This window comes from Podarcis liolepis (assembly GCF_965112155.1).
Source record: "Podarcis liolepis genome assembly, chromosome: 6".
Taxonomy (NCBI): Eukaryota; Metazoa; Chordata; class Lepidosauria; order Squamata; family Lacertidae; genus Podarcis; species Podarcis liolepis.
In genome coordinates this window covers 85,557,101-85,580,334 of record NC_139559.1, presented here as the reverse complement: position 1 = coordinate 85,580,334, position 23,234 = coordinate 85,557,101, and the positions used below count along the sequence as shown (strand labels likewise).

Here is a 23,234-nt window from a genome sequence, read left to right as displayed (position 1 = left end):
AATACCATTTTTGATTGCTAGGATTTTTTTGGAATTGACAATTGTCCCTTAGTTGTTTGCCTTTTTAGGTTCGTGTCCTCCATAGGATACAGCCTCTAAAAATGTTTTACTGAATTTCATGTATGTTGGGTACATGATGACTGCGTGGAGAAATGTTGTTAAATTTGTCGATGGCACAGGAGCATCCCAAGCCATTTTGCTGCTTGAAGCAAAGGACAAGAGGAGTTTGGATTTGATATCCCGCTTTATCACTACCCAAAGGAGTCTCAAAGCAGCTAACATTCTCCTTTCACTTCCTCCCCCACAACAAGCACTCTGTGAGGCGAGTGAGGCTAGGAGACTTCAGAGAAGTGTGACTGGCCCAAGGTCACCCAGCAGCTGCAGGTGGAGGAGCAGAGACGCGAACCCGGTTCACCAGATTACGAGTCTACTGCTCTTAACCACTACACCACACTGGCTCTCTCCCACACTGGCCCCCGTTCTGTGCACAAAACCTGCCTAGACAGTTTGAAGTTGTAGTTGAATCTTACTTCAGCACTTGTGATGGATCAGAGTCCTTCACTTGTGCCCTAGGGAAAGCAAGCTAGCTTAGGGGCTGCAGGGCAGACCACATGGCAGACATTTCTAGCCACTTTCCACCCCTCAGAATTTGCTGAGGCAGCTGCCTCACTTTACCTCATGGAACAGCCTGCCCCGAGAAGAGACAGCAGTCATCTCATTGGTTAAAAAGTCAGCCACTGGATTTGGAGAAGAGACATTCTTGTAGGAAGGGGGTTTATGCAGTTTCTTCTGGAAAATGTAATTTTGTTCTGCTGCAGAAGTACCATTTCAGTTCAAGACTTATTGAATGGGCTTGGAAGGAATAATTGTTTCCTGCTTCCATTTGAATTGTTTCCTGGCACAGTTAGATTTGTGGCCCCACTTTCTTCAGTCATAACTTCTCCCTCAAGTATGGTTTTCATCAATAAGGGAGGGAGGAATCTTCTGGCTTGGAATGTAATTAATGACCAGCAAATTCAACATCTCAGCTAAAAAATAAAATAAAAAAATACCTTGTGGATGATGGATGCTCCATCAGATTTTCTTGCATATCTCCCTGGTTAAATGACCAATCTTGGAATCCTATTCTGAAACGAATGACTGCAAACATCAGAAGCATTCTCCTCCAGTTCACAACAAGGAGGTTTTAATGAAAAAGTTTAATAACACCCAAACGGGCCATGAAAAGGGAGAGGAATGCAAGAAGTCTTCTACCTCTAAATCCTTTGCTATAATATTCAGTCAATGGCTGTAGCAAATTGTCTTTCCTAGTAGAACTTCCTTATGAATTTTCTTTATTGCTTTAAATCCCATCAGCTTAGTCAAGCGGTTTTCGGCAAGAGAATGTTAATAATTCAATCACTGTGAAGGAGTGGGGGGGAAAGAAAAAGAATGCAATAGGAGGAGGGGGGGAAAGGTAAGGTTATAGAACTATAGATCCCCAGCTGGGTACATGGATGCAGATTCACAGACATCAATAGAGAATTAAGCAGATTTAAACCAGTGTTAGGATGCTGGTGCTCTTTTTCAGGTGAGCCTCCTGGTGCCTGAGTGAATCTGACGACGGCCCATCAATGAAAGCAAAATGCGTTGGTGCTCAACAGCAGGAGACTCGCCAGTTATTAAGGAATTAAACACTGTATCCAGTGAATACAGGGACTTGAAGATAATTCACACGGAAAGCCAATTTCAGTTCAAAGGAAGTATTCTAATCACAGTTATGAGATAAAAGTTCAGAATGGAACAAAAAATGCTTTCAGCAAATACATGACTTGACTATAAAGGGTGAACTAGACTTGGCGATAAAAGAGGGCTTGGCGCTGAAAATGGCAACCGCCACATGGTATTCCCCCTCCTTTGCAGTACAGTGGCGGGAAGATTGAGGAACTTCTTCCTGAGGCAAAGCTGATTGGCCCCCTCTTTGCTGGTTTAGGCAAATGGGGAAACCATTGTTTTTGTTTGTTGGCCTGATCTTAATTCAGTGGCATAGTGTGGGTTGCCAGTGCCCGAGGCCATGCAGAGGGGATGGGGGGAGGGATGGAAACAGATGGAGTATGCATACACATTCAACTACCTAATGGTGTCTGCGTCAACCAGGAGATTGCAGCTGCAGAGATAGGAAAATAAGAGTTGTTTCATTGTCTGGAGAGGTCATTTCCTTGTTCACATGGAGAAACCATTTTCAATGGAGCCAAGTGACTTGAAGCACACAGCTGTAAGTTGAAATTTTGTGCCACTAAAAATCCGGGGCCTGTGGCAACTCCCCCCCTACTCCACTGCCTCAATTGATGTTTATTCATTCTATTTTGATTGGTTTCAACCAGCATTTGCCATTGTTTAGGGAAGCTTTTAATACTGGATGAATCATTGTATTTTAATATTCTGCTGGAAGCCACCCAGAGTGGCTGGGGAAACCCAGCCAGATGGGCGGGGTATAAATAAATTACAATGATGATGTCTAGCTCTGCTCTGAACATATGAAAATTTTTAGGTTTGCTTACCTATCTTTGCTGGACACAGAAGGGCTGAGAGCGATAGTGCTGTCAGCAAGCCCAGTTAATACAAACAACACAGTACATTTTCTGACATCACAGAATTCCTGTTATCTTAGAGCAAGTTAACAAGTGCATTGTTCTAATTATACTTTCCACCACTGTATAAATAGGCTTTGATCCAGTGCAATGTATCCAGGAATGCTCAACAGAGCACTCCGCTGCTGCCATGTTAGGACAAAGCACTAGGTAAAGGTAAAGGACTCCTGGATGGTTAAGTCCAGTCAAAGGCAACTATGGGGTTGCGCCGCTCATCTCGCTTTCAGGCTGAGGAAGCCGGCATTTGTCCACAGACAGGTTTCTGGCTCATGTGGCCAGCATGACTAAGCCTCTTCTGGTGCAACGGGACATTGTGATGGAAACCAGAGCGCACAGAAATGCCGTTTACCTTCCCACTGCAGCGGTACCTATTTATTTCCTTGCACTGGTGTGCTTTTGAACTGCTAGGTTGGCAGGAGCTGGGACAGAGCAACAGGAGCTCACCCCGCCGCAGGGAATTGAACCGCCTACCTTCCGATCGACAAACCTAAGAGGCTCAGTGGTTTAGACCACAGCACCACCTGGGGCAGTACTCATATGGTTCAGTGTTGTGTGGGAAGTGTTAGGGCAATCCACGTCTCTGTATCTCTCTGCAAGGCTATGAAAGGTCCAGATTCTTTCCCTAGATAGTGTCTAGCAGCATGCCCGGTATTGTAGTCCATGATTAATCCAGTTTCAAACCTGGCACTATCCAATTTTCCCTTAGAAATGAAAAAACTTATAAAATATCTGCGCATCCGGAGAAAGGGAGCTAAGGATATAACATTTTTCATACAGCAGAGAATGCTATTTTTTCAGCTAGTGTTTGGATGAATCAGCAAAAAACTCCGGCACGGCTGTTCTTCCTTTTCTCCCTCCCCGATGGAGAAAATTAAGTGTTTTAATTCAACCAGGATCCTTGAAGCACTAACGAAGCATGCTAATTTAGGACGAACAGCACCAGTATGGATTTTTGATAAAAAACAGCTGTTAATTTTGCAGAGGAAGTAACTAAATCCGAAGGCTACAAGATACGGCTGTTTGTAGAAGATATGATAAGCTAGCAGATGGATCTTAGCAAACAGTCTGAAAGCACTCCAATTTCAGTTCAGTGAGGTGGGAACAGAATAATTTGCATTTTCTGCAGAAAAGGGGAAAGCAAAGATTTAATTGTGCTGGAATATGTGCTCAGTGGAAACAGGAAGAAAAGAAGACTAAACTGGTTTTGGAAAGTATCTGACTTTTTTGGGTGCGGTTGTCAGTTTCAGAGGTGCCTGGGCACCTGTGTGTGAGTGACCAATGTTTGAGGGCGTGGTTTGAGTTTCCAGCACCTACATCTACCTCCAGAGTCAATTTCTGTAAAATTCTGGAAGCATTTGGAATTTGATTCTAGCTGGAGCTAACATTAAAGCTCAGATCATACCATGAAAAACAGGAGTTTTCACAAATGGCCCATCAATATCAATCTGTCTTTGGTTGTTTCCTCAGTTGGTGAGGCTCACTTGACATCAACAAGAAACTGAGCCTTCGATGTATTTGTTCCAATCCTGTGGCGCACCCTGAAAATAGAGATTTAGTGGGTGCCTTCTGTGCCAACTTTTTAAATGCTTGCTGAAAACTTTTCTATTCCACCAGGCCCATGAAGGCAATTAAGAGTACAGCCTCCCACAAGGGTCAACTGATGTGTCTTCTTAATTTCTGTGTTTTTTGCTTCTAACATGTGATTTTTAAAAAGTTTTTATGATTTTACTGTCTGGTTTTATGTTTTTATAGTGTTGTAAACCACTGTGGTATATATTTATAATACAACATTATATGAATAATTTTATAAATAAATAAATAAGCAAATAAATAAATAAATAATAATAATTATTATTTTTATAAATTGTCCAGTAGCACCTTAGAGACCAACTAAGTTTGCTCTTGGTATAAGCTTTTGTGTGCATGCACACTTCTTCAGATCCGTATCTGAAGAAGTGTGCATGCACACAAAAGCTTATACCAGGGCTCAGCAACCTTTTTCAGCCATAGGCCAGTCCACCGTCCCTCAGACCATGTTGCCGGTGGTTGGACTATTTTTTTTTTGGGGGGGGGGGGAGAACGAATTCCTTTGCCCCACAAATAACCCAGAGATGCATTTTAAATAAAAGGACACATTCTACTCATGTAAAAACACGCTGATTCCTGGATCGTCTGCTGGCCGGATTGAGAAGGCGATTGGGCCGCATCCGGCCCCCGGGCCTTAGGTTGCCTACCCCTGGCTTATACCAAGAACAATATTTCTCAGATGAAAACAGAGTCATCTAAGGAAAAGTGGGACATTCCAGGATCAAATCAGAAACTGTTATGGTTTCAAATCTGGGTCAAACAGTGATGGTTTCAAATTGAATTACTGGAATTCAATGAAGTTATGATAATCAGGGAACACCTTTGTCTTCTATCTAAACAAAAACACTCTAAAATCTTTTTTATATTTTAGTGAAGAAGAAGAACTCGGTATAATGTGGGGGGGCGGGGAGACCAGTACTTACTAAAACGTATGGCTGTATATCTGAGGGCAAAATCTGTCTCTCTTTCAACCTCTGTCAAATCCTTTATGTATCCGCGATGAGAACAGGCTTGGGGAGTGAGAGCACAACAAGTTCCCTTAGAGGTATATCACATAGCCATAAAGGTCACAACAGCCTAGTGCAGTTAGCTAGCATGGTATTTAAAGGTTGCTCCCCTCAAGATGTGAGTCTGGAAAGGGCAAAATGGAGCAGGTGGAGACCTTCATTTAGCAGGCGGTTGCTGTGGACTAGAGATGATGACTCATGACACTCAGATCCCACTCATTTGGATCTTTCTTTGCTTAATACAATCATCTTGCATAGTCTTCACATACCTGAGTACAGTGGTACCTTGGGTTAAGTACTTAACTCATTCCGGAGGTCAGTTCTTAACCTGAAACTGTTCTTAACCTGAAGCACCACTTTAGCTAATGGGGCCTCCTGCTGCCGCCGCGCCACCAGAGCATAATTTCTGTTCTTATCCTGAAGCAAAGTTCTTAACCTGAAGCACCATTTCTGGGTTAGTGGAGTCTGTAACCTGAAGCGTATGTAACCTGAAGCGTATGTAACTTGAGGTACCACTGTACTACAATCTCAAAGGAAAGAGATCTCAACAGACATACTTTCAATGCAAGCTAAAGGAGCGTTGTTTACTAGAATGTCACGCCAAGTTACATAACATATCCAATTCTGGGTGCCACAATTCAAGAAGGATGTTGACAAGCTGGATTGTGTGCAGAGGAGGGCAGCCAAGATGACCAAGGGCCTGGAAACCAAGCCCTTATTAGGAACGGTTGAGGGAGCTGGGTATGTCTAGCCTGGAAAAGAGGAGACAGGAGATACGATAGCCATCTTCCAATAACTAAAGGGCTGTCACAAGGAAAATGGAGCAAGCTTGTTTGTTTGTTTTCTGCTCTGGAGGGTAGGACTCGAACAATGGCTTCAAGTTACAACAAAGGAAATTCTGACTAAACATCAGGAAAAACTTTCTGGCAGTAAGAGATGTTTGACAGTGAAATGGTCTCCCTTGGGATGTTGTGGATTGCCTTTCCTTGAAGGTTTTTAAGGAGAGGCTGGATGGCCTTCTGTTATGGATGTTTTAGCTGAAATTCCTGCATTGAATTTGCTTGGCAGGGGGTTGGACTCGATGGCCCTTGTGGTCTCTTCCAACTCTATGATTCTATGATTCTATGACTAGATGACTCTATGGTTCTATGATTCTATAAAATGCATGTGAAAGGGCATGAACACTAGGGGCAACAGAGTATTCAAGAGAGGAACAACCTTCAGATTCATGCCCTGGGTATGCTAGCATGGGAGTATCAGCCACATCTTTAAAGATCACACTGTGAAAATGTCCAGGCCACCATAACTACACAGGGGGCTCTGGAATAAGATTTCACTTAGCACATGATGGGGCGGGCACCATCAACTTGGTCTCATGAACCACGTCCAGACTTATATCTACTTTCATTCTGGGACCTTGAGGTGAAGGGAAGGCAATAAATTCTAATACCACCACTATTACCAGTGTCTAGAATGTGAGCGAGTCTACACTAGTGTCAGGGACTGGGCAGAGGAGGAGGACACTGGAGAGGGGGTGGTGATGTCAGGGGCTGGCCAGAGGAGAAGTAGTGGTGGAGACCTCCTCCCCATCCTGACCCTTCCAGGGAGGGGGAAGAGGAAGACAGTGTAGATTTACAACAATAGTTTGCGGGAGGTCATAGCTCAGAGGCAGATGAAGGGAAAATTTGGGAATAATGAGAGGAGGAACAGGCAGCTGGCTGACATGTTGTTACTAGAAAGCATTCCAGACCCACCATCTCCCAGAACCTGGCAAGAGCCTTAAAAGTAGAAGAGCAAAGAGCTCAAAGACAGAGGGCACTTAGTAGCACCCATAGAGGAGATGATGAGGATGACGAATGAGAAAGTGGGAGGGAAGGAAGGGGTTGAGATCTCTTTGTAAAAATTGAAATAAAAAAGGCCTGTAAGAAACTTTTCCTTGTCTTTATACTTTCCTAGGCAACCAGTTGGGAGCTGCTGACAGCATCCTGTCAACTAGAAATATTGGTCATGGGTATTTTAATGTCTCCTAAGCCATATTTTGCAATGCATTCAAACTTCCTTTTAGAGACTCACATCTTATATCATACTCTCATCGTTCCACTTGAAGTTGTACATGCAGAGGAGGTCTGCAATCACAAAGTTTGTTCCTATCTACCACCAAACAGAGAATCTCCATGTTTATGTGGAAGGCACACTAAGTGCTGAGAGCTATGTCTTCAGTATAATCACTGTGATGTTAACATATATGAGAGAGTGCTGGAGGGGAAATAGTTAACTAGGTTGCACAGACAGGACCCAGGGGGGTGTGGAGTCAGTGGGACTATAAAACCAGTTCTGGGAGGAGTTCGTTGGGAGTTGTTGGTGGGTAGTTGGTGGGTTTTAGTGGGTTGGCTGGTTGGGAAAGGCAATTGGTAATAGAGAGACAGCTAGGGCAGTGGGTTCTTGAGTGTGGGGTGGTAGAAGAGATAGAGAGAGGAAAATAAGACTAAGAAAGTAAAAAGCAACAATGTTTGGAATGCCATAAAAGTTTTGTTTGTGTCTGAAATAAAATACACTCTTCTTTATTAATTGAGAAGCTGACTTGAGACTGAAGTGATTTTACCAGGGAGGACCTGGTTGGCGGCAGCGGATTAGTGGTGTATGGGTCAACAGTCCGTGAGACGACCGGGGGCTCTGTACGAACACCACAATCACATACAACAAAGTCACCCACCAATACACTAAATATTGTGCTATTGTCCCTCCCATATTCACTATGAGGTTTCACATTTCTTCATCCATACCTCCTTACTGCCACCCATTTCAATCCTCAGCTACTTTCACATTTCTGACCAAGAATCTCCCCCTCTTTCTCTTTACTCCAAATGTTCTGCATAACTTCCCATCTCTCTGTTTCTCATCTAATCTACTCAGTTCTTATGACCAGGCCTCCGGTAATGAAAATACTGAACAAAATAATTTGGAAAGTATCTCTTGAAATTTGCCCATTATTTCCCATAGTTCAAGACTTATGTTTCCCATAAACCCCTTAATCATGTGATGTCACCAAAAACAACAACAATAACACATGTACAACAGTTTCCAGGGGTTCATGAAGGTTCCAGAGTATGCAGCAACAAGAGACTAAAGGCTAAATAAGATGCTTCCTTAATTAGCATGCAGCTACATAATTGAGCTGGCCCTTTCATTAGACAAGCTGAAGCAGTTGCCTCAGACAACAAAGTCTCTCTTGTTTGCTGCCACCTACCTGCCACTGCTAGAAACTATTTCAAAATATAATTGGAAACTTAAAGGTTGAATATAAAACCTTGCACTTCAAAAAAGTTTAAAGTAGGCACTCTCCCAGGACACCTTGCCCAAAATGCCTCTCACAGAGGAAGGGCTCACTTCCTCACAGTGGCAGAGTGTGTTTTTATGGTGCCCAGGACATGTGCGAGTGTGTGCATGAGCTGGGGAAACAGGGCTCAGGGTGCGGAGGGCAAATGGAGCTCGCTGTGTGCAGGCCCAGCCCTTGCCACCAACACGACACCAGCCCTGAGCTGCTTTGCGAGGCTGGGATCTGGGGAGGGCGGCGTGAGAAGGATGCAACAAAACGAGGTGGAGAGTAGGGTGATGGAGGAAATAATGTCAGAGCCACTACTGTGTTAAAACTGGCTAAACATTATTTACATGTAAGTGGAGGGATATGGGCATAGCTGCCAACGTTTCCCTTTTTTAAAGGAAAATTCCCTTATTCCTCGCAAGAAAAGGGAAAAGTTGACAGCTATGGATATGGGAGAAGAGGTGTGGGAGCGGCAGAGCTATCTACCTCAGGTAGTGCTTTTGCCTTGCGGGTTACATATCTTGTTTTTCCATAATTAAGTACAAGCTTGAGGGGGCTGATTCTTATTGGGAAGGCAAAGCACAGGAAGGCTTTCCTCTCCCACTGCAACAGTGGTACCCACTACCATGGCTAGGAGCCTGGGGAGTGGGACAGTCCCTAGGTAAAGGTAAAGGGACCCTTGACCATTAGGTCCAGTCGTGACCGGCTCTGGGGTTGTGGTGCTCATCTCGCTTTACTGGCCGAGGGAGCCAGCGTACAGCTTCTGGGTCATGTGGCCAGCATGACTCAGCTGCTTCTGGCGAACCAGAGCAGCACACGGAAACACCGTTTACCTTCCCGCCAGAGCGGTACCTATTTATCTACTTGCACTTTGACATGCTTTCGAACTGCTAGGTTGGCAGGAGCAGGGACCGAGCAATGGCAGCTCACCCCATCACGGAGATTCGAACCACCGACCTTCTGATTGGCAAGTCCTAGGCTCTGTGGTTTAACCCACAGTGCCACCTGCATCCCGGGACAGTCCCTACTGATATCTAATTTGATCCTAAGGCCATGCCAAATCAGATCAGATTGTGGAGAGTTTGGGATCCACAAAAAATGGATCCAGGATAAGCTAAGACATAAGACGTCCAACCCTGCCCAGAGTTTGCTGTGTTGCCACAACTGACTGTCAGTAAGTATAATCTGCTCTATGCACCACTGTTGCCCAAAATTCATTGCCATGACTGGGAATTTGCAGATGTGCTATGGCCAACAGAAGTATTCTCATGAAATCACAGGATATTCATTGACACAGTTGAAATACTTTAAATGTTCCACACCTGAGTCTTCAAACTCGCTATTGTAAGTATTCCAGGTCTCGCTGATGCGAAGCAGGTTCTCTTCCATAGCTTGAATATCCATATATGGACAGTTGCATTCTGGGAATTTGGGCCCACACTGACACCAACAGTCGTTGTCCTTGCAGATAAATTCCCCTTCTGAGTTGCAAGCAATATAGCTCAGTGCTGCCTGCACAAACCGCTCCTGCAAGTAGTCAGGAAGGATCAGCTGAAGACCTTGAGGGGGGAGGAGGAAGAAGAAGACAGAATCCATCTTACTAAACGGGATGGCATCCTCAAAGCTATTGACAACATCCTTTCTCTAATCAATATGGATATAAAGCAGTCTTTCAAAAGTATCTACAAAAATTATTAGTCCATGCATGCTGAATAATCATTTGTGACATACAGACAGGTCCAGTTTTAGGTTTGATGATGCCCTAAGCTACTGAAGGTAATGGGCCCCTTTATATGTCCAGCTATCCTTTGTCAACAACAAATTGCCGCTGTTTTTTGAGTTGAATATATGCTATGTGGTAATTTATGGACCTAATAGGTATCTAAAGCCATTCGAACATAACAAAATATGTCTTTTATCAAAGTAATTGTTGAACTGAAATACAATTAAGAAGAAGTAGTGAAATGCAATTAAGAATAAATGGCTGTTTTAGGGGTTGTTTTTCAAAGTCTGGAATGGATTAATCCGTTTTGCATTACTTTCTATGGGAAAGCATGCCTTGGTTTTGGAACGCTTTGGATTTGGAACAGGCTTCCTGAATGGATTAAGTTTGAGAACCAAGGTACCACCATATATAGAAATGAGCAAACCAGTGATATTTTAGGGAGCAGGCTAGCAGGCGGGGCCCATTACTTACACCATAGGAGCCAACACAACACAAAACACTGTTGCTATATGCAGGTTTTATTTTATTTGTTTTTTATCTTATATTTTGGAAATGTACATCCAGTTTTGTTTTCCTTTTAAAAAAATTGGGGCCCCCAAGGGAGTGGAGCCCTAAGCTATAGCTTGTGTAGCTTATATGTAAATCTGGCACTGCATACTAATAACCTGATGGGGAGGGGGAAACTGGCTGTATGGTGGTGATTCTGAACTGCCACAGGTAACCAGGCAGGTGGGCCAATGAAATCTTAATAAAAGTAGCTTTATTAATATGCAATGAATGTTTAAGAGCAGTGCGCTATTGCCCATGTATCTAACATTCAATATGCTTTTATTCTCCTTTTCAAAGAGACGCTTTTGAAATCAACAAAGCTTGTCTGCCAAGACGGGGAATGCCAGGTTGACTTAACTTTATGTATTTCTTAAATCAATGAAAGAGTCATGTTTCAGGTCGCAGTAACCTGAACTGTACCCACTTTGGTATTATTGATCTAGCAACTATAGCCCTCTGCCCACATTACTCAGGTATGGGGCAATCCCATGTTCACTGGGGAGCCAGTGAATGCTATGTTCACACTTCCAGCCATTCATTGGCCATTACACCCCCTTTCTTCAAAACCATGTGTTCCACACAGTTGTATGTAACAGAACTCCAAAGCATACACTCATGCTTGCATCTATGGGCTTTGTGCCAACAGAAAACCTGCACAAATGGGAATCCCAATCACTCAAGAGCCCTTGCATTTGAGCAGGAATTCACAGCACGGAATCACTTTGCAGACATTGCTGAACACAGTGCAAAATTATCAAAGGAAGGGGGTGCAATATTGGGGGCGGGGCTGAAAGCAAGGCCAGACTCCCCAGGAAACATGGCATTGCCCTACACAAAAGTAACACAGGATTATGTTTCAGCATGTGCAAAAACACTTGTTCAGGATGAAATGAAGGTGTGCAAAGTGCCCTTTTTATCCTACGGCCCTTGTTTATAGCTTGGTTTCACTTTAGATTAACCCCTTAGTTATGTCAGATGAAGATCACCTTCATATATCTGTCATCTATCTATCTATCTATCTATCTATCTATCATCTATCTATCTATCTATCTATCTATCTATCTATCTATCTATCTATCTATCATCTATCATCTATCATCTATCATCTATCATCTATCATCTATCATCTATCATCTATCATCTATCATCTATCATCTATCATCTATCATCTATCATCTATCATCTATCTATCTATCTATCTATCTATCTATCTATCTATCTATCTATCTATCATCTATCACAGCATGGCAGCTGCTTCCCCTTGCTACAATGTCACAAGATTGAGGAATATGTAGAATAGCAATAAATATGACAATGAGGGAATGTTGTTGATAATGGCAGTGACTACAGCAACCCAAATATGTGGATAGGACATTCTGCTTCCTGTGGGATGTTGATAGTATAGGAAAGACCCACACAACTGGTAGCATCTACACCAGTGTGAAATATTTACATGTCTACATGTGTTTCACAAATCAATCCAGGTAACTGGTTGTTGTTGTTTTCATCAGACAGAAGATTAGCTGGAGTGCTTTCCTTTTGTGAAAACAATCAAAAAAATGAAGGAGAGTTTAGAACTGGCTTTGTGCTAGTTGGAATTGCTGAGCCTAGGTCTCTCTGTTTTGCTGTGTTTTGACGCATGGACCTTTGCACCAGGATTACTCTCTTGATCACAGCAGTCAAGAAACATTTGCAGGCAGCAATGCACAGGAAGCAATGCAAACTAAATAGGGAGGAAATCAATTCAATCAAGGATTGAATTTGGCGTGCCTTGTGTTGAGTAGAAATATTAGCAGGTATCATCCTTCCAGCTCATCACATCTGGTCCTTTCTAATATAATGCAGGTGTTTACAACTGAATGGGAGCCAAATTCTTTGAGCCAGTTCCATCCAAGTACTTGGCCTTTAAGCTGCTTTAGTTCTATTCAGTTATACTGTTGTCTCCCTCTTCATCTAGGTTGTAGGGTTAATGGGGCTTAGGGTGGGGAGGAAGGTAATGGCACCCCTACGCCCTATATGTATTTTCTGTTGTGAATGCAACCCCTTTTTTCTGGGTCTCCTTATGATATTTGAAGTATATGGTGTTGTCCTCCTGAGATGGTACCACTTCAAGAGGGAGGATCACAAAAAAAAACCCCCTAGATGTGGAAGGCCAGCAAGCTATTATTATTTTGTTTGTTTATTTACTTAGCACTTCAAAACTTAATATTAAATCCCTAAGAGATATGCACAAAATAACATAAAAACATAACATAACAACAAAATAATGTAACAAAAATAACATAAAAACTAACAATACATGAGCATACCAAAAAGAAGAAAACAACGTTATATAATCTGGAAGAGGTAAAATCAGGAATTCGGGGGGAAACAAAGTCTGATCTTATGGATCAGGAAAGTCTTCACAAGACATGTAATGAAAATATTTTAAAAGTCCAAAAACCACATGGCTCCTGTTCATAACAAAACCACAGCTGGGGCTGTGCTCCTCTCTCAACTTCACTTGCCATCTATCTATATATGTAAAGGTATTTTTTTTTGTGGGGGAGCATTGTAAACTTGGGACTGTGTGTTACCCTTTACTCACCAAGGCAACATTGACTATGAAATGGTTGTAAAAGGCAGTTCTGTGTGCCGCGATTTTTCTGTAGGAATCCAACGGCATGTATCAAAACAGGTCTGTGATTGATGTAACAACCAATTTCCTAAGCATTTTACTGACAAATATTATGTCGAGCGCAGGGAGAGCAGCTTCCGAACGGCAAATAATTTCCATAAACACAGTGGAGATATGAGCCCCAATGAAAATGACAGGATCATCTATCAAACTGTTATATGCCCCAAAATATCAGGCGCACAATGTGATATTCAAGATAGGCTGTCCTATTATGTGAGAAGTGGAAGGGGAGGGTGGATGTTGAGCTTATACGTCAATTCAGTGGGAAGATAATTCTCACTGCCTGTCCCAAGAGCCAAAAAGTGTTATTTTCAGGCAGCCCACATTCCAAACCAGCAAAGGTTTCAGCACCAGGAACAGCTCCATTTGGATGATGGTGGCAGAGGCTGCTTTCAGGAGAAAGTCTTACACCGTCAAAAGCTTTCACAGAAGGAGCCCAAGCAGATGTAAAATTTTGTGGGAAGCTAAAAGAATTTCAAGAAGCTTAGCACAAATTATCTGAGTTTTAAAAATCATCTCTGTAGCTGTAACCAGCAACCACGGAAGAAACTGCAAAAGAGAAGGCAAACAACCAGAGCTTTTGTTTCACATTTCCCATTGCTATTTTCTTCCTGTGATCCTATAAGTGTTTTAGCTTGATCTCTGTCTGTTTCCCCTTCCTTGAGATTATATGGGTATTTTAGCTTGATGAAGTCCTACAACTGGTAGCACAAGGATGAGTATCTGTATCACCTACAGGCGAACACAAAATCATTTAGCTCACTATTAAGTGGTTGACTTGCCAGCAATTGCCACTGACAACAGAATCATAGAACTGTAGAGTTGGAAGGGACCCTGAGAATCATCTGGTCTAACCCCCTACAATGCAGACATATGCAGTTGTCCCATATGGGGATCAAACCTGCAACCTTGGCGTTATCAGTACCATGCTCTAGCCAACTGAGCTATCCTAGCTCTAGGATTATATAGCAAGGAAGCTACCCCACTGTTCAAAGGAGATTAGATAGATAGATAGATAGATAGATAGATAGATAGATAGATAGAAGATAGATAGATAGATAGATGGATAGATTAGATAGATAGATAGATAGATAGATAGATAGATAGATAGATAGATAGATATAGATAGATCAGTTGCCCTTCCACTTTTGCTCTTGGCCCTGCCCACATCAACATGTGGCCCTCAGAAGCTTGCTGGTAAAGAAATGTGGCCCTTGGGATCCCCAAACCTGATCAACACCAGCTCTAACCCAAGGAGTTCCACAAGTTTCACAGGCCTGGCTTTTCCAATGTGGCAAAAAACACACATAAATACATACTCTCCACTCACTAGTTTAAGATCAATGGAATATATTGCTCAGGAAGAAGTTTTCAAAAAATAAAATAAAATGACAAATATCCCTATAAACATCTTCCTACAAGAAATTAACAAAATTCTACCCACGTACCTTGCAACTGAATCTTATTTTCCGGACTCTGTACCAGAACAGAACTGACAGAATCTAGGTTGTCATAGTTACTGCAGCCAAGAGGACCAGTCCGGGTTTCTGTTACCTAGTGAGTAAGGGAATGGAAAACCATTTGCTATATTATACAGAACAAGCTAAGTTTCCTTTTAAAAACACCTGGCACAGTGCAGCAATAGAATTCATTTTCATATATACAAGCGGTGTGACATTTTTACCTGGATAGATGCTTCTTTTAAGCAGCCCCTTTCACAGACAGCAGCCTTATTTGCCGTATCAGATCACCGTGTTTTATAGAGATGAAATTCAATGGTAATTTTAGCAAAATCTTGGGAATTGCATTTTTGTAAGGGCTGTGTGAAAACCTACCCCCTCCCCAAACCCTCAACATGATATTCAGGGGTGGTGTAACAGGGGATAATTTCATTACATATTTGCTGGGGGTTGGGGCGTTGAATTCAACAGTCTGGTTGAAAGAATGGCCTCAGAAAACTACTCAACTACCCTTCTGAGAATTTTCAACTTGGTTAATACAGTATGAAAACATATTCTTGGTTCCAATTGGTGGGTAAAGGAAGCAATGGGCTAAGAGAGGAGGACTAGAAGAACTTGGGGCAGATTATATCTAAGCCAACATTTCTTGGATAGCTCAGTTGGTTAGAGTGTGGTGCTGATAACACCAAGGTTCAATCCCTGTAAGGAACAGCTACAGTTTCCAGGAATCTTTAGGGGGAGCCATAATGGTTAAAGTAGTAAAAATGTGCTTTAAATGAATGATGTGGATGCAATCAATATTTGGCCTAGGTCACTTAGAAGGTTTCAGGGCTCAGTGGGGATTTGAACCCTGGTTTCCCAGTCGAAGATCAACACTCTAATTACTACACCACACTGGCTCAGTATATTGAACAATAATAAAATTAAATCCACAGTTGTATTCCAATTTTTTCATACTGCTCACAGGCAACAAAACAGGCAAAGTCAGTTCGCTGAATATTTGGGTTGGGTGAAATTATCCAGTTCAGGAGGAGTTTGAATTTTTTTTTTTTGGGGGGGGGGGGATTTACCTGATTTTTTCCATGAGACATTTTTACTTACTTCTAAATTATTGTGTTTCGTACTTTTTCAACATTTGAGGTTTTACTTTGAAATTTATAAATATTTTAAACAACATGATCAAAGTAAAGCAACCAAAGCTCAGCATTTATTTATTTTTTAAAAACCATTTAATTTCAATGGGGAATGTTTTAAGCATGTATAAAAACTTTACACTGAAATCAATGGGACTTCCAATTGTTCAGTTTGGGCTGGATTATACCATTGAATTTTAAATCTGCAAGATTTAACATAATCTACAAATGTTAAATATACAAATTTAAATGGGTTGGATTCAGATTTGCTTAATTGGTCTTAGTTCCCACAAAAATCAATGGGACTTAAATTAAGCCACGACTAACTTGTCCTGCTGATTTCTAGTATACATAAATTCAGATGGTTTGCAGTATAATCCCACACATGTCGGCTTAGAAGTAACTCCCACTAAATTCAGAGGCACAATGTCAAAAGACACAAGGGGAAATGGATGAGTCTTTAAAGATGATCCCCTGGATCGCTTCATTTTACTATCTGCTAAGTCTTAAGAATGTATTAAATCCATATTTTGATGTAATCATGAAAGCTATACAAATAAAGACCAATCTCAGTTCTTGGCAATGATATCAATCAGTGACTGCTACAGTGGCATGAAAGCTGGGAAGTTGACCATAGACAAATGACTCCAGTTCAATTTTTTTACCCTCCCTTATCCATTATGGTCAATAGGGTGTCTCACGAGATGCAATGCAATTTCATTTGATACCAATAACAGCTTTAGAATTGCTAATTGCTGAAATGGTTGCGTATACCACAAAGTCTAAGAGTTTGGTCAATGTGAAAATCTGTTTCCAGTATGACTTTTCCCCTTGGCAAAACTACAAAATGAATGTTTGTGTATTTCAAAACAGAATTTGCATCCCCTGGTGAATCTATTACTGTAAGACCTACAGTTTGAATTTTGAGAACTGTCTTTATTATAACATTTATTATATTGAAACCAATAATAGAGCTTCAGTTGTGTGTGCTTGTGTGTATGGACAGTAGCTTAAGCAATACAGAATGATTCTTGCAATATCTAGGTTTCAGGCATGAAATTCAAGTTTCGGGTACAAAATGTGTTCATTTATTGCTTTTGAGAGTCTCTGCAGAAACCAAAGAAGACCCTCACACAACGTTCAACATCAAATCAATATTTCAGATTGTGCAAGTTAAGCATTATAAAGCACTTTGTACAATTAAATGTCTGATGAAATCACTGCCAAACGCAAACAAATTCTGATCATATAGTCTACACATTTGTTTCTGCAAACTTTCATGCTGTGAAAACTGGTCTTAAGAATTCCAGTTTGAATTTATCTTGTTCATTGACAACCTAAGCAGGAGACCCTGTAATATATGCAATGAGTGAGAGGGAGTTTTCCTGAGATGCAATGTCCACCTAAAAAGAAAGGAATTTCATTTTTCCCAGATAGAGTCGAATATGGGAAGGAAAACTAATGTCTAGGGTCCAACTTTACCTCCCTGCATGTTTTTCTTTTTGATTGTCCTGGAAGTTCCAAAATGCAAAACAAAGCAATGCAAAAAACAAAAAAAAACTACTTAGAAGAAGAAAGGCAAAATTGGCACTACAAACAGGTGCTTTGGATAGATGGTTTTTCAAGCATTCTACCTTCAGGGCACTATCTCAATTTGCATACTGAGGAATGCCCAGAAATTTGCCCTGGAACCACTACATGTTGCAAAGAATTCTGAGCACGGCAGAGAGAGGCAAGAGTACTTTACTTCTTTCATGTGTTTCTTCTAATTTGTCATTGCAGAACCCCAAGTAAGCTTTGGAAGAATGCCAGGGTTTCCTTAACACACTTTGAAAATCACTGCACTAGATAAACCAACCCTGTGACAATATGTGTTAGACAATAGTTATACTGTACTGCCCAGTTAAGCAGAAGTAATCATCTTCTGCAAATATAAGGCTAGATTTTTGGCTTCTGGGCATGCGCAGAAGCAATTTCTGGTGTTGCGCTGCACCAGTCTGGCCCACAGACGATTTCCGTAGGAGTGATCCAGCTGGTAAACCTTGCCGACCCCTGTCCTATAGCATGGCTGTGAGATTGGTAGTATTTACCATATTTTTTGCTCTATAAGACTCACTTTTTCCCTCTTAAAAAGTAAGGGGAAATGTGTGTACGTCTTATGGAGCGAATGCAGGCTGCGCAGCTATCCCAGAATCCAGAACAGCAAGAGGGATTGCTGCTTTCACTGTGCAGCGATCCCTCTTGCTGTTCTGAGATTCAGAATATTTTTTTTCTTGTTTTCCTCCTCCAAAAACTAGGTGCGTTTTGTGGTCTGGTGCGTCTTATAGAGCGAAAAATACTTTAGTTTTTAACTAACCACAGTTTGTCATATTATCCAAACCAGTAAGTGTGGTGAGTTTTAATTATGGTTTATATTTGAATGAGCCAGGATTAGAAATCACAGTTGTCTTGCTTGGGTAAACCATGATTAAAACTAACTACAATCTATCCTAGTTCAGACATAACAACAAACCGTAGTTGACAATGAGAAAAAATGTCCATGGCTGATGAGGGGGCAGGATTCTACAAATCGAAAACTTATTCATGTAGCATTAAAACATAGTTTATTATGTCCAAACATGATGTCTGATTTTACTTGTACATCTTACACCACAATCAATCTACTAGACTTTAAGGTGCTACAAAAGTATCTGTTGAGTTATCCCCTGCTGCCTGTTGCAAATATGCATTACAAATCAAAACTGAAAATAGAATTTAAAAGCAAAACTGGAGTGCAGCAGAATTTGGCCGATAAGGACCTCCTACTGTCAGCTGGAGAAAAGCAGCAGTTGTGGTCAGACTTTATGAGGTGTCTTTATCGCCAATGGGTAATGTGGTCTGGTTATTGGATATTTGCAATGGCCTTAGGGTTTGGTTGCAGATGTGAGCAGTTTGGCAGTGAGTTTGCGGGGAGGGGCTGACTCAGGTGATGGCTAAGGCATTGGGTTGGATCCCTAGTCAGGGATGTGTGTTGGGAGCCCCACATCCACTCCAAGGAATCAGGGGATTCCATTAAAGGGATCAAGAGGGAGATCTTCGATCTGGATGCCAAGATGGGTGCCTGATTGGTCAAAGCACTCCCAAAATGGTGACCTCGGAAGGGTAGCCTTGATTTGATTTATGTCATAGGGTGATCTTTAACCTTGGTTAACCCTGCCAATAATCAGCCAGCAGACAGGCTCGTTGGTACAGGATACACACCCAACGCCTGCACCAAAACCAGTTAACATCTGTTATCAATGCACTAGTAGCCTGTTTAGCCCCAGAAATGGTTGTCCTGTGTTTATTGCAACTTCCCAAGCCCTTACCCCTGGCCCATGGCTTCACTGCATCTGGATTTGCAATGGTCTACTTGGACAACATAAACAGCATTTCCATACGCTGCTCTGGTTTCACCAGAAGCAGCTTGGTCATGCTGGCCACATGACCCGGAAAAACTGTCTGCGGACAAAAGCCAGCTCCCTTGGCCAGTAAAGCGAGATGAGCGCCGCAACCCCAGAGTCGTTCATGACTGGACTTAACGGTCAGGGGTCCCTTTACCTTTACCTTTTTGCAGCAACCCCCCCCCCATATGAACAGCTTAGTTGGATCAGACCAAAGATGAGTCTAAAAGAGTGTTCAGTTTCCAACAGAGAGTGGACAGTCAAATAGATGTCTCTAAAAACAGAGGTGCTCAACATTTTAGTTCCCCAGATTTGCAACTTCCCAGAGGCCTTTGCCTGACCACTACTAGAAAAAGACTGCTACAGTAACTGGATCTTTGCTCTGACCCAGTCCTTAGGATTTCTCCCTTTTTCAAGAGTCATCTACCTTTAATGCACTATGAACACATAATGTTGTTTCATAATGAGGATTTATGTCCTCATGTTCATTCTTCCCATTCATTCTCATTACAGCTTGAAACTTCTCAGGTAACCAAATAAGGGAAGGGTGGTAATTAGCCTAATCATTACATGTTCTGCTTTTGCATATTCAGATTCATCCTTCATTCAGATAGGCCATTCAAGGCAATTGAATATAAGTACCGATTGCCATTAACTCATTAGGTCCCAGATTAGGGAAGATGACACTGTATTTGGGTTAAAAAAGTTGCATGTGTGTGATATGTGTGTGTGATGAGGGCCAAAAGGACTCTCACTTACATACCAACTTTGCAGCACAATCTACCCATAAGTGAGAATTTGCAAAAGCATGTCAAGACACTAATGACCAATCTGCTCCACTTTTTGTTATTTCAGGCTTAATATGCTGTAATGAGAGCGAATGGGGAAAATGTATAAACACGACCACACATATTGTACAACAGAAGTGTCCAAATCCAGGCTGGCCCTACTGTTAGGGAGTGTCTAATAGCTGTCTTAGGCAGCAGATGTTGAGGGACAGTGAAGAGCTGTGCCCCCATATTCTATCTTCTAAGCTACCCTGTTGCTTTCAGGTTTAGTGCATGATGCTGAAGACAGATTCAACAGCCAATCTTAACTTCTTTTGTATATGGAATTTGTGTGTGTTGTCCTTTGCCTCAGGCAGCAAAATATCTTGGGACAGTCCTGGTCTAAATGAACACTCCCTCATGCACGGAAGGGTGGAACAGAGTCATGTGATCAACTACACACTCAGCGGGGCATTCATTCAGTGAGCATGAGAAGGAGTAAGGGGTGTAAGAAGGAAGTGACCTATTTGCATTCTGACTTATTTGTCACAATCAGCACTGTTTCCATGGCATAGCGTGGGGGGTGCAGGGGGGGCCGGCCGCACCGGGCGCAACATCTGGGGGTTAGGGTTAGGGGGCGAAAATCCACGGGTTAGGGGGCACAAATTACTTGCCTTGCCCCGGGTACTGACAACCCACGCTACGCCACTGTGTGAACGCTCTCCGTAAGAAATGCCTCTGCTCACTCAGAGATACATATTTACAGTCTTTATTTCACATATGTACAAGCAGCACTTTACAATCATACATCCGAATCCTCCGGCTCAGATTCTTGGAGTGCCTTACGCCCGCCCCTTTTCCAACAGAAAAGGCGTGGAATTTTCGTGTGATGTCTCTGCCCCCTCCTCTTTAACACCCTCCTTTCCTGGGCAGACGGAACAGGATTGCTTCACTGTCTGTGCCAGAACTTCCTGTGCAGTGTTGAGGCTCTGTTCCAACATCTGTGAGCTGTCCCTCCTCCTGGCTTTCCTCCACCGCCACTTCCTGCCCCCCTTCCTCTGCCTGTCTCTCCTCTTCCCCTTCATTCTCCGTCAATGGCTGATGATGACTGAAAATAGTGCACACTGTAGCAGGAACCCCCCCCCAATCATTCTGTTTGTACAAACTTCACACACACTCACACTCACACACTACATACGCCACATTTCTGTTATAAATTCATAGAAAAATCAACCATACATTGGATTTGCACTGTTCCATTTTTATTTTACTCCATGTGACAAGGACTATCAAAGGGGGGTGGCTTGGTTCTGGTCAGCCATAATCCCTTCACCATCCCAGCACATCCACAGGAGCCCTGCCCAGTTGCTATGTCAACCCTGATGATCCCAGACAGAAGACAATCAGGATCACAAAGAACTTGCATATGGGAGTGGATTCAGCATGGACTGAAACAAAGGACAATGATCAGATCTTCCTTCTGGGGGCAGGAAACTGCAAACTCCCCTTTGTCTCCTGGAAGTGACTCATGGGCAGGGGGAAAGGAAGAACCAGCCAGGTGACAGGACACTCAGGTTACCACCACAACTCCTCCCTCAACCCCTCCTTTCTGTAATGTATGCATGATGTTTCTGGGGGTGGGCTTGACCTAGAGGATGGAAATTTCAAAAGTTTTTATAAGGTCTTGCACACCATCTTTCTGGGTCTTTCCTCTCTCCTGCAAGTGAGGGGAACACCCTGTTGCAACAGTTCAATAAAGGCCAAGCCTACAGGCTGCTGTTTTGCTCCAAGTTATCCTGGTTGGTGTCTTTGTTTTTGTCCCAGGGATCCCTCGGATTTTTCTGGTAACAACACCTAGGTTAAAAGAATCCCTGTGAAAGGAGCAAACACGGAGGATGAGCTGGCCCCTCTGTAGTCTGGGAGGCAAAGGTGCTTCAAGGTTTAATGCAGCTTAATAAAGCACAAAGCTGGCCAGGGTAGGCCTGAGACTGGGAAGGAGCTAGGGAACATGGTCCCCTACACTCCCAGTCCTGATATTCCAGACAGTAGAATTGGAAAAGGCGCTGAGAGCACAGCAAAAATAATAATAATGCAAAGCCTCAATTTTCCTGCCAAACAATCAAAAGCAAACTTGCTTAATATCCTATCTCCTGTACAGCACCCCCTCAGTGCCAATAACAAAAGAAGCATAAAGCAGGCTGATGTGAGACAGGCGAGCGAGTCCCAAGTGAGCTGTTTCCAAAGATTATCACAGCACAGGTTGTCTTGGGCAGCAGGGTTTTCAATTCCCAGAAATAAAGCTCTTAACGTTTGGCATTAATGAGGAAATGCCGACAGTTTCCACTAAGTTAAAGCTCAGAACCACAGTGATAATGACCCGATTATATGTGCAGTAAGTAATTGCCTCTCAGCCATGTGGCAAGACTGAATTTTTGTGATATCAGCGGGCAATATTGCCCTTGGAGACATTGGTTTTTATTTTTCTAGTTTTGCCGCTTTCTCACCCCACGGTAGTCATTAAATGTGCAGCAAAGATGGTATGCCTGCATATTTCTGCAGACCCTCCTGTTACTAGTAGCTTCGCAAACATCTTGAAGTCCATCAGCTTTCTTATTCTTCTCCTTTCGCAAGCTCAATGACAGCTGTGCCTTAGGAGACTTTCTTTAATGCCCTCAGTGTTCCTCTGCCCTATTTCTGTCATAAGATGTAATATTTCATGCTTGATCTGCAGTTGTTTGCTTCCATCATATTCTGGCACATTGACACAAAACTGGGTAGTAACCTTACCTCGGCTGGGTCACACCAGTGGCACCAGAATCACCTCTTGGAGGGAGGGAGAGAAGGAGAAAGAGAACGGGAAGAAGGGAAAAAATGGACAGAATTCTACGTAGACTGAGAGAACAAAACTAGACAGATTCAATAGAGGGAGACAATAAAATAAACAAATAGAGAAA

At 42.4% G+C, this 23,234-nt stretch overlaps 1 protein-coding gene across 2 annotated transcripts in view; it reads right to left on the bottom strand.

Moving 5' to 3' along the window:
• BRINP3 (BMP/retinoic acid inducible neural specific 3) overlaps nucleotides 1-23,234 on the bottom strand; it is a 257,252-nt gene that overhangs the window by 59,892 nt on the left and 174,126 nt on the right. For both annotated transcript variants that reach the window (XM_083506770.1, XM_083506771.1), the window contains exons 5-6: nucleotides 14,947-15,052; nucleotides 9,869-10,105 (exon numbers count right to left, since the gene is read on the bottom strand). In XM_083506770.1, the coding sequence (XP_083362896.1) occupies nucleotides 9,869-10,105; nucleotides 14,947-15,052 (343 nt within the window). The remainder of the gene's footprint in view (nucleotides 1-9,868; nucleotides 10,106-14,946; nucleotides 15,053-23,234) is intronic.